The 16,256-nt window shown below is 50.2% G+C and overlaps 1 protein-coding gene across 1 annotated transcript; it reads right to left on the reverse strand.

The window, feature by feature from the left end:
- Positions 1-1,636: 1,636 nt before the first annotated feature.
- Positions 1,637-9,896, reverse strand: FCAMR (Fc alpha and mu receptor). Its single transcript, XM_058669694.1, has 6 exons — positions 9,768-9,896; positions 9,610-9,670; positions 5,547-5,885; positions 3,929-4,646; positions 3,189-3,319; positions 1,637-2,264 (listed from the first exon to the last, which is right to left on the reverse strand). The coding sequence occupies exons 1-6, from the start codon at positions 9,894-9,896 to the stop codon at positions 2,101-2,103; spliced, it is 1,542 nt and encodes a 513-aa protein (XP_058525677.1). The 3' UTR covers positions 1,637-2,100.
- Between the last annotated feature and the right edge of the window lie 6,360 nt (positions 9,897-16,256).

The following is a 16,256-nucleotide window of genomic DNA, read 5'->3' on the forward strand; positions in this document are numbered from 1 at the left end:
ACCCCAGCCCCAGGCCTTGGTGTACATATGGCTACTAGATGCTTCTGAGCTGAACCACCAGACTGACTAGTTCCCACAGGTAGCATGGCCTGCCAAGAATAGATTTACTGTCTGCTCTTTTAGGGAAAAAGTTGGTAAAGCCCTGGATTGAGGCATTAGGTTATCCCTAACCATGAGTGATCTGAGTAATTCCAACCCGTGAGATGGAGGCGCTTGGGAAGACCCGCTCTAGGGTGGGGGTCAGGGGGTACCCCACCGTGCACTTTGTTGTGTTGAAGATTCTGAGATCCTAATCAGGAGAGTTTGTTGTCTGGCCCAGCACTGCCCCAGCGCCTCAATTCTGCACACCTTCATTCCTCAACACACCTGTTAACAAGTCGAGAACCTGGTGTTCTGGGGACGCCCCTGGTAAACACTGGTTAGGCAGAACCAACAGCCTGCGCAGTCGGGCTGTGCCTCCCACTAAAACCCCATGACCTTGGCTGAATGACATCCCTCTGGGGCTGCTCCCTCATTGGCTGCATGGGATAGTGGTGTCTTTCTGATCTCCCTTGTACGCTCTTATCCAGGGGGTGTATGCAGATGGCCTCGAGGGACGGCTGTCACCATTGATTTTTGGCAATTTTGTTTTCATACATTGCTCAACCACCATGACAAAGTGGACCAGGCACTGGACCAAGAGCATGAGTTCATTTCGTATTTCTCACTCTGGATCAACTGGGTGACTTTTAGAAATTGACTTCCCTGACTCCCCAAACTGGCCTCAGTTAGCTCGCTCCTACATTGCTAACCTCTCAAGATCAATGAGCCCTGAAATTCCAGGATTCTGCTTGGTTAGGTCCATGCAACGTTTCTATTTCTCTACCCAAAACAAGGAGTCCCTCCTTCTAGATGTGAGGACAGCACTTCTTTGATTTTCCTGGCAGAGTGTTTGAGTCTAGGGCCAGAAATGAGGCAGACTTGCTGATGGATTTCTTATGCTGATGGTGGTTTATGAGGCATGGAAGAGCCATCTGGAAAGATCCATTTGGAAATTCTCAACTCATTCATTGGGCCCTTCTTTTCCTCCTTCTTCTTTTGCTTGAAGGCAACTCAGCCCAAAAACAGAATCCAAAGAGCTTTGTTCCTTGATCTGGCAAAAAGCAAAGAGCAGTTCCCGAGAAGGCAGCGTGAAAGTCCCCATGTAGCATGAAGGAATATGTTTACCAAGCCAAAGCCGCAGAAAATTCCTCTTTTGTCCTCCCAACCCCCACCAAAAAAAAGCATGTTTCAGCTTCATCCACTGTCCCTAGTGCCAACGATGTATCAGCAACTGAACAAGAGAGCTCTGTGGAGAAGATGAATATTGATTTAAAAAATACCCTGTTCCTGCATGAATTTTGGAAAATCCCAGAAAAAAAATCATGGTCAGGTCAAAAAGTCTTGTGTACTGAGTCTGAGGCCCACTACCAGGGGGAGGAGTTGAGGAATGGATGCCATAGGTTCCACCTGCCTGGTGGGGTCAGCTAGAGGGTGCCCAGGAGAATGAGCAGAAGCCGAGGTGGGGTTTCAGGGGTCCCCAAGAGGCCACACAGACTGTGACACCCCAGCTAGCCAATTAGTCACAGAAATTTATTGGGGCCCTACGGGTTAGAAACTCTGTGGACACACTGAGATGGACAAAGCACAATGAGTGTTCTAAAGTGGCTGAGTCTCTTTGACCAGCAGGCCTGGAATCGTGAGGATAGTTCAACAACATGAGTAGCAGGTTGAGCAACAATAAGTGTTGGCAAAAGGGGCGGCACTCAGCAGAAGAAGCTGGGAGGAGCCTTGGTAGAGAGTGTGTAATCTTCCTCCCTGAGCTGGAGCCTCCTGCAAGCATCCAGGGGTGGAGAGTCCACACTCACCCTTGGTGGCCTTTCTTAGAGTTTTGAGTAACCCCTTGCCTGAAGCCACCTTTGGCCAAGGAGAAAGTTTGATGTTCTTAGTCTCAGGATGGTCAAGATATACTTCCCCAGATGGTGCCCAGGCTCCATCATTTTGTGTCCTGCAGGTGGCTCAGTTGGGGGAGAAGAGGCTGGGGCTTGGAGGTGCTGAGTCGTGGTCTTCTGTCTGTGTGGACTAAGAAGTTTCTGGGTCCTGCTCAAAGCACATTGGACTGGTTTGGGTAGGAGCCGAGTCTTGGCGGAGCATCTTCGTTTGCACATGGGGCTGGTCCTGGTGTGGCTCCAGCATGTGTGTCACCTGAACCAGGGCGATCCCTGGTGCCCGTCCTGCCTCCCGAACTGCAGACACAGAAAGGCTGAAATGGTTGGAGGTGTGGTCGGGACTGACACTGCCTCCCTGGGAACCAATCCTCCTCTTCACTGCAAGTTTCCAAGAACTTTTTTTGCCCAGAAAACTGGCAACTTGGATCAACAGGGATAGGGTGTCCCCAGGAACTCCCACCCTTTTCTCACTGGGTCTACATACCAGGGTGCCCTCACTTTGGGCATATTTGAACCTGGTCCCAGGGCTGTCAGGGAAGCTCAGTGAGGTCATGAAGTAGGGCATACATGCAGAATGTGGCCCCAGGGCTGAACACTGTCCTGCTCCCTCCTCTGGGGTTGGAATGTAGCTCCTGGGTCTATTAACAGGCTGTTGCCAATGGCAAAGAGCATTCCCTTGACCTTTAGGATGCATCAGGTGTTTTCCTATCATACTGATTAAGAACCAGGCCAATGTACCTGCATGGTAACACAGTGGGTTAAGCCAGCACCTGTCATGTTTGAGTCCCAGCTCCTCCTATGGGTGCCAGTTCGAGTCCCAGCTGCTCCACTCCCAATCTAACTCCCTGCTAGGACACCTGGGAAAGCAGCAGAAGATGGCACAAGTGCTTGGGCTCCTGCAGCCACGCTGGGGAGGCCCAGGTGGAATTCCAGCCTCCTAACTTCACCCTTGGTCATTGCAGTAATTTGGAGACTTCAACCAGTGGATGAAAGAGCACACACTCTCTTTTGATGTAATCCTGCTTTTTAAATAAATAAAATAAAATGTTTTTTTAAAGAAAGCAGACCAAAAGTAGTTAAATGACTCAGAATGGAACTGAGCTCCTCTTGGTGGGAAAGTCCTGGTGCCAACTCTAATGGGTCCCACCCCCAGGAGTGAGGTTGTCAGGTAGGGGCACGCACGCCTCACCCTAGCCTTAGGGCTATATCAACGGCACTCACAGGTCCTTCTCCTCCTTCTCCATTTTCGGAGCTTCCACTGCAGCAGAGTGAGAGCTACGAGGAGACACACGGCCAGCGTGGTCAGGACCAGGGTCAGGGTCCAAGAGCTGTTGTCCTCTTCTGGAAGAGCACTGGAGTGGGAGGTGCCAGGCAGGATGGCAAGAACACAGGAGATGAGGTGGAGTTGAACAGAAGGCTAAAGACCCCTCGCCCCCACCCTTCATTTCCCAGGTGTGGGAACTGAGACCAAGGCCCGTGAACTGCCCTCGTCCTGTGCTGGCTCATAACAGAGCCGGGGCTAGATCCAGGTCCCCAGGGCCCATGTCCCTTTTGCTCCACTTGACTGTAAGTAGCACACTCAACTGTGTGTTACTGAGAGAAAGGGATCTGAGTGAAGGTTTGGGACTCCAACCCTGGTGCTGGGCTCTGCCACAATCTTCTTTGCCCCCTCAGGCAGTCACCTCCCTTCTCTGCAGCTTCTGTTCTTCCTTTGACTGACCAAAATCCCCAAAGATTCCAGCCTAAATATTCCGTCATCCCAGATTTTTCCCCAAGTCCAAACATTCAGCTCGTGTTCCCAGGGACTCCCGAGGGAAGGAGGGCGGGCAGCCATCCATGTGTCTGATGTTCGCATCATCACAACTTTACTTTCAGACTGGAACAATAGGAGCAGAGGGAGCAGAGCCAGAGGATGGCACAGATGTGTCCCCACCACCAAGAGGAGGGACCCTGGGGCTCACCTCTTCACCGAAGACTCCTTGCCAGGAGACCTCCCAGTGCTTGCTGCTGGGGCCTGGCTGGGCGTTGCTTGGGGGCCACTATCCCCGGCAGTGATGTGTACCGCCCCACCAGTGCTTTTTTCCATAGATGCCATCTCTGTGCCGGGGACTTCCGAGGGCCACACCCCGGCATCTGGGCTTATGCCTTCTGTGGCATCCAGGGCTTGATGCATAGAAACAGGTATTGTTTCTTGGAGGACTTTCCAGGCTGAGCTTCCTGAAATGGGAGCTGATGGCCTAGTGGCTTCTACAACCTCCCCAGCTGTTTCTTCCCATGGCTCATAGGCCTCAGTGGTTGCCATCACCCGTTCTTCTATGCTGGTCCCAGCCCTGTAAGTGGTTGAGCTTCCGGTGCTCCACGCACCTGCACTTGCTGAATCGGATGTGGTTCTGAGTGGGGAAGCTGGGCTCCCTGTGAAGGGAACTGTGGTCTCCATGGAACCCGCTCCTCTGTGGCCTGTGCTTGGAGCTGTTGTCTTTGCTATTCCTGGGGTTTGTCTTCCCTTTGCTGCAGGTGTGGTCTTGCTCCTTCCCAGAGTTGGGACAACACTGTCCCACTCTGTCTCGTGTACTTCTACAGCACGGGTGGTCTCTGAGGTACATCTGTCAGGTGCCAGAGATGCTGTTCCTATGGATGCTGTGATTAGCTCTGCAGCTGTGGGGACACTGCTGGGGCCGCCTGTGTGAACAACAGGGGAAGGCCACATGGGAAGCCATCCAGGCCACCTGCTGGATTCAAAATGCTTATTATACCAAATGCAGCCTCACTAAAAGACACGCTCTTCAGCAAATATGTTGGAGTAAAACAGAAGTGTGGGTAACCCAGATGCCTTCTGTAGTCAGTGGCAAATATTGACATTTTACATTCCTATCTCCATCTGCCCAGCCCAGTGCCAGGATGCCCATGCTGTCCTTTTCCCCCAGCAGCCTCCACCCTAAGGAAGTGCTACTCTTCAAACAAGAACAACAGAAACACTGCCTTTGGTAGAGCAGCCAAGGGCAGCAGATGGCTGGATGGCAGGGTCGATAACACTGATCTGTCCTCCACCAGTTCCTACCAGACCTCTGCCTTGGAGAGTGGCCTCTTAGAGCTGGAATGTACCTCCTGTGCTCTCCACACCCACCTCTGATCAGCCCTCTGGAATCTGCTGTGGGGGGCTTGGCCTGGGAGCCGTCAGACGTCAGACGTGGGAGAATTAAATGGAGAGCTTGCATGCATCCTGCTGTGATTGTTTTTCCCTCAAAGCTTTGGTTCAGAGGTGGGGTGGGAGTCCCCTGAGCAATTTCAGTGTCGGTGACTTAGCTCAGATGCAGCTAAGGAGTCCCTCATGGGAATGGGCCTTGAACCTCTAAAACTGTGAGCTAAATAGGCCTCTTGTCTTCATTCATAGCTTGCTCCTGATGCTTCATTCAAGCAGAAAGCATTGACTTAGGGTCTTTGCCCCGTTCTCTGTTTTTTATCAGCACACCCCCACTCCATTCTCCAGTGTTTGGAGCCCTTCAGGGAGGCGGCTGAGCCCTCGCTTCTACCTCCCAGCACCAACTTCACCCAGTGTAGCCGTTGGTCATCAGCTCCTACCTGTTGGGAGGGTCAGGTTCATACTGAAGAAAAACATGTTGTTTTCGTTTCCAATGCCACAGCGGTAGGACCCCACATCATCGGGGGAAAGTTGGGACAGTGTCACCACAAACATGCCCCTCTGTGGGAAGTCTGTGAGAGCCACGCGGCCACGATAGTGGTGGTGAGTGTAGTAGTTGCTGGACACGATGGTGAGGCAGACCCACCTCGGGGGTCCCACGTGGCACCAGTACTTCCTTTGGTGCCTGTTGACTGACACGGGGATGTAGTGGCATTGGATGGTGACAGTTCCCCCAAGCTCCCCAGACACCAGCTTTGGACCCTTTAGTGCATTTGCATCTGTAAACAGAGGGGAAAAAAAGTCAGAGGAGAGGGAGTGCTGAACATAGTCACTCTTCCAGGCTTTAGCTGGTGCTGGAATGAGGGGGTCAGATCCCCAAATGCCACAGTGAAAGCAGAGCAGAAGTGGCCGAGCTCAGTCACTGGGAAAGCAGTCGTTACTGCAAGACAGGAAATGGGCTGAAGCCCAGAGGCTCCATCTGAGAGATGGAGATGCGGTAACAGGTGCACTGTTTAGCTAATGTTTACTGTGCTATGTGTGTTCATATAAGACCACCAAGGGCTCTTTCCTCTGTGCCTCAGGAAAGACGCTTAAAAAGATGTCACTCTGAGGACATGGGGCCCTCAACCTGAGAATCCTGCTGTGCTCCATGGAAACAGCATGGATCTGCAGTGCAAAAGCTCACACTGCCCACTCTTCTACAGAAACAGGAAGAGCCAAGTGCTACCATCAAACTAGGAGTGGGCAGAATGGCAAAAATGGCAGCTTTGGTCTTAAGACAATGTGGTAGAACCACAGTGCATGGCCAGTATACCAGCTGACTTGCATTTGATAAGGTGTAAGTAAAAACAAAGTATTTTTTTATTACCCCTTCATCCTTTCTCTATGGATTTCCCTGCTCTGTGATGCAGTCTCAGACATAATCCTCTGTGTCTTCCATTGGTTTCACAGTCTTGCTTGGTAAACAAGTCACTTACAGTCAAAAATGACATGCCTGGCCCAGTGCAATAGTGGATTACTCCATTTGCTGTTGGGGACCACCCTGGGGCAGGGCATCGAGGGGAAGGGTGGAGGGAGATGGACAGTGGCAATATGGCTGGTGTTTTCTGCATGTGGCAGTGTTCAAAGCTGCCGTGCTTTTGCCTCCCAGATATCTTTCTGGTGACTTCAGCTGTGGCCACCTCCCTCTTCTTCTACTGGCCTTTCATGGCCACACCACCAGGCCCATGACTAAAGGGGTTAATTGTAAAGATGACTGTGCCTGGAAGTCCAGATCCTCCAGAGACTTGCCTGCACCTTGTTATGAGAACATTCTGCTTCCTGAAACACCAAGAAGCAAACAGGAGACCTGCAGTTCCTTGGAATGTTAAATGTTTATGGGACAGACAGCTACCTTTGAAGCGATAAGGTCAGAAATCTGTGCTTATACGTTGTTAATCTTCATTACCTGCTTTCTTCATTACCTGTCATGTAGACAGTGAGACAGTGTCACATGGTTATCCATTGTCACGTAGAAACTTACTATAACCTCCCCCACCCAACTTATTTTGTTCGAGGCACTTTGTTCATGGCAAGCAGTAGCCGCCTAACTGAAGAATAGACATTCCCTTGGAAGTCTCACTCAATCTGTTTGAACTCTAACACATGGCTTCTGGCTGGTGCCCCCACCCCCTTCCTTCCTGGGAAGTCCTCTTAGTAAAGGCCCACATGTCGACATATCAAGCACATATTTGGCCTAAAAGAAGAAACTTAGGTCATACGGCAAGCTTCTTGAGTGACTTCCCAGAAGTTGCTTCTCTTACTTGCCTGCAGAAAACCTTGTGCTCTCCATGGCAGTTAAATAATCAGCAGGATGGGGCAGGCTGACATGTCAATAGATGGCTGATGAAGAGTTCTTCATCAACTCCTACAATGCACACAATTTATTGTAATACCAAAGTTAAGAACCGATTCTCTAAAAACCTTTTGTTAGGTTACTGATCAGTGGCACTCAGTTTTATACAGTAGTTAAGGTTTTTGCAATTTTGTGTTAGCCACTTGTGAGAATTAAAGATCAAGTTAGTGTTGTAGAATTGATGTGGTGCCGGATTCTCTGCTCTTTGTGAAAACAGGTGCCCCTGGCTCACATCCTCCCTTCATTGCCAGTAGCCATCTGTTGCCATGGCTTCCAGTTGGGTGAATCAGTGAGGCCCATGGGTGCGGAGAGGGTAAGAACTGGAGGCTGACTTGGTTTGGGAAAGGTCTGTGGCAGGGCAAGGAGAGGAGGGGTCACACCTGTGAAGGGAAGTGTCTCCTGCCAGCAGAGGGATGAGAAAACTGTGAGCATCGCCTTGGCACAAGTTTGAGTCCTGGAAGGAAGAGAGACATCCTGCTGCAGGCTCTTGGGAGGGGATCCTCTGTGTGCCAAAGAGGAACCTGGCGAAGTGGGGAGATGGGCATGAACAGGCCATTCAAGAGCAAGTGTCCATAAAAGCACCCACAGGTAGGAGCGGTACCCAGCCAGCCCTGAACTGCTGGCAGCTCCCCTGCCTCTGCTTCGTCCCATGGCAAGCAGCAGCTGCCCAGATCAGGAGAGAAGGGAAGAAGGAAAGAAAAAAGGCAGGGGCAGGCGTTGTGGCACAGAGGGTTAAACCCGCATCGCACCCCATATCAGAATGCACATTCAAGCCCTGACTGCCCCATGGTTCCTGCCAGCGCACCTGGAAGGCTCAAGTACTTGGGCTCCAGCCACCCATGTGGGAGACCCAGTTGGAGTTCCTGGTTCCTGGTTTTGCCCTGGCCCAACCCTGGCATTTGCAGAATGGAGAGTGAGCCAGCAGATAAAAGATTTCTGTCTCTGCTTCCCTGTCGCTCTGCCTTTTAAAGATATCAACAAACGAAACAGTGGGGGTAGCACTCACACTTTCAGACCTTCGGGGAGCAGGGTTATGTTTTTGAGTGAGATTAAAGTGAGGACCAAAACAGTTAACCAGACATTTAGACCTGTCAGAGTCAGAGCGTTTGAGCTGCAGGGCACTTCATACGGGGGGACTGGGTCTTAGCCAAAGCAACAAGAGCCTGCCTGGAGCCTCACTTGGGAGCCAGGGACACTTGAAGCAATGAAAACATCTCAGAGTGGGCAGTGGGAGATTGAGACAGCAAAGTGACGGTGATCATATCCAACTGCAGGGCTCACTCCCATGAAGGCTGCCTTTGATCCATTCAGCTCTGATTGGTTTGTATGCCAGATACAGTTATTACTTCTTGGGGCGCATTAGTGCAGCATTTTCATTTGCTTATTCAGCAGTTGTTAAACATCTACTTAGGACTAGGTCCTAGGTACTGGCCGTGCTAAGCATACACTCCCACTTAACCTTGGTGGGGCCTCATCCCTGTCAGAATGAAATCCCAATAGCATAGCTCGGAGACAGAGCCATTTGTCATCTGACCCAATCTGTACCTGGCCAGCCGCACCCCACCAGCTGTGTGTATCCCTCTGTCCACCACGGAGCGGGCCCTCTGTGGGTGGATGACTATAATGTGTATTTATCCACACAGTGTCTTTGTGCTCTTGAACTCCTTAAAAGCAGGGCAGGGCCTTCACCTTGATGGCGCTTGTGCCGGACCTCACACTCAAGCATTTTGTCAAAATCTCATTAGGAGTGAACACTGCTACCACTGCCTTTTGTGCATCCTACAAACCTCATCTTGAAAATTCAGCTGTCTTTATGTCATCAACTGAAACAAGAGAACAGAGACAGGGAAAATAGAACAGCTGCAACTATTCTATGCCCTTTACGTGAGCTCTCACCGCCCTCATTCCCCACCTGCCAGGGTGGGGGTGAAGAGGTGGACTTGATCATCCCTGTGTCCACTGCAAAGCCTGGGAGCCCAGGAGAGAAAGGCATGGAGATGGCCAACTGTGCTGAGTGCTGCTGCCAGGGCCACCAGGGCTCTCCGCAGCCTGGAACACTCGGGTCAGGTTTTGCAAGCCCTGAGTCTGGGCTGTGTGGGGGGACTCACCTTGCAGTAGGTACAGAAGGAGGAGGAGGGGCTTTTTCCATCCTGCCCTCTGGTTGGTGACCTGCAAAGAACACCAGGGTGTGTGTGGGGCGGGGGGCTGGTGAACAGAGGCCTGAGATCAGACAAAGGAGAAGCCAGGGGAGGCGCAGCGGTGGGACCTGGGAGTCCCGCTTCACCATATGCTCACTTCTAGTGGTCAGTGCAGGGGTCTGGTCAGGGATGTCCAAGAGCGAGATGAGAAGCCCCCTCATTGAGGACGCTTCATTCTCACGTTTCTGAGCGTGCATGCTGGGCCTGGCTCACAGCCATCTACTTCAAATTTCGCTTACACTTGAGGTTTCTGTGTTCAGAACAGGTGAAATCCCCTCTGTGGGAATCCAAGCCCAGCACTCACTCGCCAGCGCCAAGCTCTCGATTTGTTGAGCGGAGCAGCCACACATTTGAAGTTCAAACCTCAGGGTGAAGGGGTCAAGGGGCTGCAGGACCTTGGGGAAGTTGATTTGTTTCTCCTCCAGGGGAGCAGGAGGATCTGCCTGGCGTTGTTTGTGGGACTTGGCTGGCATGTGCCAGGCGGTGAAGTGCCATCCCCTTCTCGCCTCACCCCTTCCTCTTGGCAGGAGGAGAATCGGTTCCTCTAGGGCACACTTTCTTTCATAGCTCCTGTATCACGGTCTGTAACAAGGAATTCTAGATTAAATCTCAAGCTACTCAGCCCCATCTTCCTGCCCTTTGGGCCTGTTCTGTTTCTTCTCACAACTTCTAGAAAGCTGTTCTTGGGCCTCAGCCCACACTGAACCTTCCCTTGCTCTGGTCTCCTGCATGGGCTGCGGGGAGCTGTTCCAGGGCAGGATTTGTGCCTCACCCCTTAGCCTTCTGGCTCGGGGACAGGGTCTCGCCCACTGTGAGTGTGCAGTGCATGCAGGAACCCACTGCTCGTTCAGTGAGTACCCGGTTAATTATGGTCGATCACTGCCTGATGCCCTTTTGCCACAGGTTGATCAAAGTACAGAGATTGCACATCACCCTGCTTTTGTGTTCCCTGTAGAGTTGTCAGGTGCTTTGTGTTTGATTAAAAATCGGCTTTTGATTACATTTACTGCCTGAAGTTCCTAGGAACTGGAGTTCACAATTCTTTTTGCTTCCTTACCCTCATATGAGAGTACTTTGAAAAGTTCATGAAAAAAATGAAATTAAAAGATATGCTTATTTTGGCACAAAAAAAGAAAAAAATCTTGTGATCCATCAGTAGTATTTTCATAATGTGTGGCTGCTGCACAGGAACCCTCTTCTCTCTGGGATAGACTAAGCCACCTGCCAGTTGGAGTTAGAGGTTGTGCAGCAGGGAATCCAAGAGAAAAGAAATAACATAAGGCAGAGCACATGGGAGAAGAGGGAGAGGAAAGGAAGGGAGGAGGTGAAAGAAGCAAGAAGGGGAGCAGGAGCCAAGGAGGAGAAAACAATGCAGGGTGCATGGGTTGGCCTTGCAGCCCTGAGTGGTCAGCGCAGCCCGGCACTGGCCAGCCACCTCCATGAGGGTGCCTGTCTGCCCCATGAGGGATCAGCTTCAGCAAATCATGCTGACACCTACTGCCTCCTGGCCTTCGTTTTTCCTCCATACTACCATGGCGGCCTCAACCCCTTCCCTGACTCCAGAACTCCTGGTTTCCCGCTGTCACTTGGAAACCCTCACAGGGCGTGCCTCACCTAGTCCACAGCTAGATTGATGTTCCCCAGGTTCAAGCTAATTCTGAGGTTGGCAGCTAGATTCCCCCTGGGCTAATTTTCTCCCAGTGCCAAGTGTTGAGGCAGCACACGTTGGGGGTTAAAGTCCTTAGGCCACGCTGCTCAGCTCCTCTAAAGCCCAATGGTGCAGCAATCTTTTGGCTCTGGGAGCAGAAACGGTTTCCAAGAGGCAATGAGGAAGCTCAGAGTGGGAGATAACATGTCTCCAGAGAATTATCAGCCTTGATTGGAGTCCAAGTCACCTTCGCTGACCATGACCTTCAGAAATCTTTCATCCAAGGGTACATACAGGGTGTCCCAATTCAGTAGCTGGGACCACAGGCTTCTGTTCCTATTCACAGCATAGTAGGGGGTAAGGTGACACTAGGACTGGGGGTGGGGGAGAACTTCTTATCCCTCTGGTCCTGTAGGGAGAGCTAGCCACCTTGTCTTCAGCTGACTGTTGCACGACTTCCAGTCCCCTAGTGCCCCTCTGAGTTCCACTTCTCTATCTATCCCTCCCACCTTGTCCATTCTTTGGGCAGTAGACCAAAAGGGGCTTCAAGAAAGTTAACTTTGCCCAAGGCCGACTCAGTGACACTAACCACACTCCTTTCCTCTCCATTGTAAAGGAAGCACTTTGAATGAATGCCATGATTCTTCTCTTTCCAGTGTTCATTCAACTACATAGTTCTACTGAGGAACTGTGCATGCTGGTGCAGGTGCACATAAGATACAGAGCTAAGAGGAGCCTGAGCTTGCTGGAATGAGCTTGTGTGTTCCAGGAGGGGTCCCCAAGGCCTTTGCTGCCACTACAAACCCACATTCACAGGGGAAAGCCGCAACTCACCTTAGTTGGGATTTCTCCCTCCATCTCTGTTGGAAACGACAGCCTTCTGGAATTTTCTTATTTCTCTGATGTACTTGGATGTCTTCTAGTTGTTCTTGGTTAAACCAGGGATGGTTGCTGTGGTTAAAACCAGAAGAGGTGGTGTGCCATGTTGGGAAGCAATTGGAACTGAGGCTGGAAGATGGAGGTGTGATGTGAGGCTCTGCCATTCAGCTCCCTGCCTCCCGCACCAGGTCCTTTCTGTCTGGATGTCAGGACTCATATGAGGGAGCCAGTCTTGAGCCTCGATTGCTGTCACTGTCACTCACTCCTGTAGAAGTTTCCCAGGGATGGGGGCGGCAGCTCCCAAGGAAAACACACTGATGCACATGCCTTTTTCTTTCCTGTCTTCTCTGGAACAGGGTCCCAGACTTCTTAGGATGCCCCAGCTGAGCTGGCCCATTCAGGCATCTTGCAGATGGTGATGCAACAGCCAGGAGTAGGGAGAAGGAAAACTCCAAAATTCAGGACAGGAATTCCCCTGCCACCCGCCTGGTAGCTGGTGCCCTGAAGCTGACCTGGCCTCTCCACCCCCGCTCCCGTGGAGAAGACCTTCATGGGCAGTTTAAAGGCATGACCTGGCGCTTATGAACCCTCGCCCCGTTCAGCACTTAAGGCAGGAGATGATCTAAGCGCTGAGAAGAGTGGCTTGTCCCAAAGACATGACACATTGAACCCCCCCAGATTTCCCCTGTGGAATATAGTCTATGGGTGGGTCTTTCTTTCCTTTGTGAAAGCTAGATCTTTCTGCCTCTGCTGATCTTGACCTGACATTGGAAGCATGGACACAGCCCAAGCTTTGAATGACTGAGGGCCTAAGGCAGGGGACATGCTGCAGGCTGTGGTGGACATGAGCAGGATCTGTGATAGATCTGGCACTTTCTGGCTAATGAGAAATGGCCCCTCTTCCTTAAGAATGAGCTCGGCTGGTTTGTTTGTGCACCACTTGAACCACCATAGACGGTGGCATGTGTGGCCGATACGTGTCCCCATGCAGGTTTGAAGACAAGCTGGGGTGAGGAAAGGAGTTCCTGAAGAGTCCCTGAAGCAGTGGGAGAAGGAAGAAGGATGAGTATGAAGCGTGGCTGGGGCAGGGCAGTCTTGTGTGTGTGCATGTGCATATGTGTGCGTGTGTGTGTGTCCCAGGACTTGGTCAGGGGCCCCAGTCCTGCAGCTCCAGATCCTCACCCCTCTCCCATGTAAGTTAGAAAATGTCTACAAGGCAAACGGCGTCCGTTTAGGTGCGGCATTCTCGATCAGTGCACCACTGGAAGAACCGGACCCAGTCGTCCTGCCTTCAGAAGTTTATGCTCAGAGCTGAATGACTGATGTAGTTGTTGGGGGTCGAGAGGTGGCTGATGCCTGGCTAGATTCTGTTCCGCTGGCTCCTGGAGTTAGACTCTCCCTCTCCCCTGCCAAGTTCATATCCTAGCTTTTTACTGGGAAAATAAAAGGGGCCAGGTTACTTATTATGCCTGAACTTTTTCCTAATCTGTTAAACAGGAAATAATAGCATTTACCTCATAAAGGTTATTATGTGAATTACATGTGATAATCCAAGCAACTTCAAGCCCCCAGCACATTGGAAGCTCTTGCAAAACATTAGATGATTACAGAGATGGGTCTTTTACAGGCCCATGGAGCCCGGGCCTTGGAAACGTAACACACTCAGTAAGAGTCTTTCGAGGTTCCATTTGTTCAGAGATTCACTACTACCCACTGCCCGCCCTCCCTTCCTTCCTTCCTTCTCTTATGCCTGCCTTCCTCTTTTCATAATGTTGGCATCTAAAGGGTTAAAAAACAACTCTATTTCTGTAATTTTTAGATTAAATATATGCTTAGATAAATATGTGTCAATTTTTCTTAATTTTATAAATTATGCTACCATTTCCCCCTTTGTCATCTTTCTTTACTTTTAAGTACTTTGAAGGCCTTTTTTTTTTTATTACTAACGATATAAAAATAGTTGGATTCTACTGGATAGTTTTCAGGACACTGTCTCTAAGCCACAATCTGAGCTTTTTGAGGCTTTACCAGGGAGAAAACTGCATGCTGATGACTTTTCTTGGAGATGTCACTGAAGGTTCTTGCCCGGCGCAAGTCACAGGGTGCTCCTTACATAGGTTTGTAACACTGTGATCTTCTGACTTCAAAATCCTCATTCCAGAATCAGGGTAAATAGCACTTTGGCCAAATGTCTGCTCTAAGAAGAGCTTTATCCACTCCCATCCCCACACCCCTCTTTTAATACCTTTACCCCTGTTTTAGCAAAGCATGTTTTTGCTAAACACATACGTGAGAGTAAACAAGCAAAACAGAAAGGTAACCAAAGCAAGGAAAGCTGTTTGTGCAGTAAAGCAATCCACATTGATAGCCTTCTCCTTCGCAAAGCGTGTAACATGTGAGGGAGAACAATGCACAGGGGATTTCCTGTGCCCCCAGGGCCCCCCGTGCTCCCCCAGGAGGGGTCCCTGGTAGCTAAGCCCTATGCTTCTCTTCATGATTGTAAAATTTTCTGTTCATCATATTCACTCTGCAAACTTTTCTTATCTTTGTTGGGGGTTGGTTTGACAAAATTTCCCCTCCCTGTTCGAATCAAAATGCTACATATTGAGAAAAACTTTGTTTTTGAACATCTGCATTGCGACAAATCCTTAATCACTTATAAATTCACAAAGGAAGGTGAACTATGAGACCTGTCACTTCTCCAAATGACAACGGAAGAAAGTATTTGTGTAGCACAAATAATCATTTTATAACAGCAGTTAGCAGGCTTTTACAATCTAAAACATCATTTAGCTGATAGCAAAGCTTGTGATCTGGCGACATACAACTCCCAACCCAGAAGGCATTCCAAAGGCGGTTGGGAGAGTGGTGATGACCGTTTAAGTCCATGCCCAAACTGCTGGCGAAAGCACAGTGAATGATCCCAGCCATCATTTCAGAGATGGTGCAACAGTAGCCTGAAACCTCAGCGGCAGCCCTCCTGGGACGTTGGCATGGGTGGCAGTGGTAAAACGTGACTGAGGCCCTTAGCATAACCTCTGGAGTAATTCGAGTCTGGAGATTGGAATGAATGTGTTTCCTACCAGTTGGGGTTATTTGGTTAAGACTGTTTGCCATAGACATGACCCTGTGATAACAAAGCACTCTCCCTTGCTGGATGTTCTGGAAGAAGGGTCCTGCATGGAGGACTCAGCATTCTACTACTAGCTAGCTGGGCATTTGGTGGCCTTGGTCAGTAGGAAACCATGCTATTGTTGGGCCCATACTTAGTCTCCAGCCTTCTCATTATGGACCCTTCTCTCAGGCATCCACTGTGCCAGCACCAGGGTGACTGATGATTGAATTAACCACATTCTGTTTAGTTGCTAGTGCAGTGTCTCTTCTGTGGTGGATTGTCTTTGGCAGACATTTGCTTCTGATACAAAGATCTGCACACGTCATGCCCACTCCCTGGTCCATTCATGTGCCTCAACTCTAATCTTTCTATTGTTCTCTATACAGACCTCTGTATCAATTCTGACATCAAGGTGCAAAGTAGGTGACCAGTGTACTGGTTTGAAAGGACTTTCTCTGGCCATTATTTTTCAGCATCCCTCCTTGTATTATACACATTGCCCATTTTCAAGTTGAACATGTATTCCAAACCAACTCATTTGCAAACCAAGATTGGTTTTTTTTTTCCTCCTCTCACACTTAGTTCCAAGGTATGTTCCTATATAATGCTTTGTGTACAGTAGTGGGTGCTGGCATGAAGGTCTGGACCATGTGTCCATGAAACTTGCTTGTGCCCTTGGGTCCTCGTTTAGGTCCCACATGTACCACATCCAACTTACAAATGTGCTGGTGGTTGGGCTTGCCTGACCTGCTGAGTTGATGAGTGCAGTAGCTCATGCTGTATTCAGCCACTGTGTCGCTACCTGGGCAGAGTCACAGCAGGAGTTGTTTCCCAAAAACAATGTGCTTCTCCTCAGCAGATGAACCGGTCTTGCAGAGAGCCACAAGGACCCTGTGACTGGATGAAAAAGCTAGG

The sequence above is a fragment of the Ochotona princeps genome, chromosome 10 (assembly GCF_030435755.1).
Source record: "Ochotona princeps isolate mOchPri1 chromosome 10, mOchPri1.hap1, whole genome shotgun sequence".
Lineage (NCBI taxonomy): Eukaryota > Metazoa > Chordata > Mammalia > Lagomorpha > Ochotonidae > Ochotona > Ochotona princeps.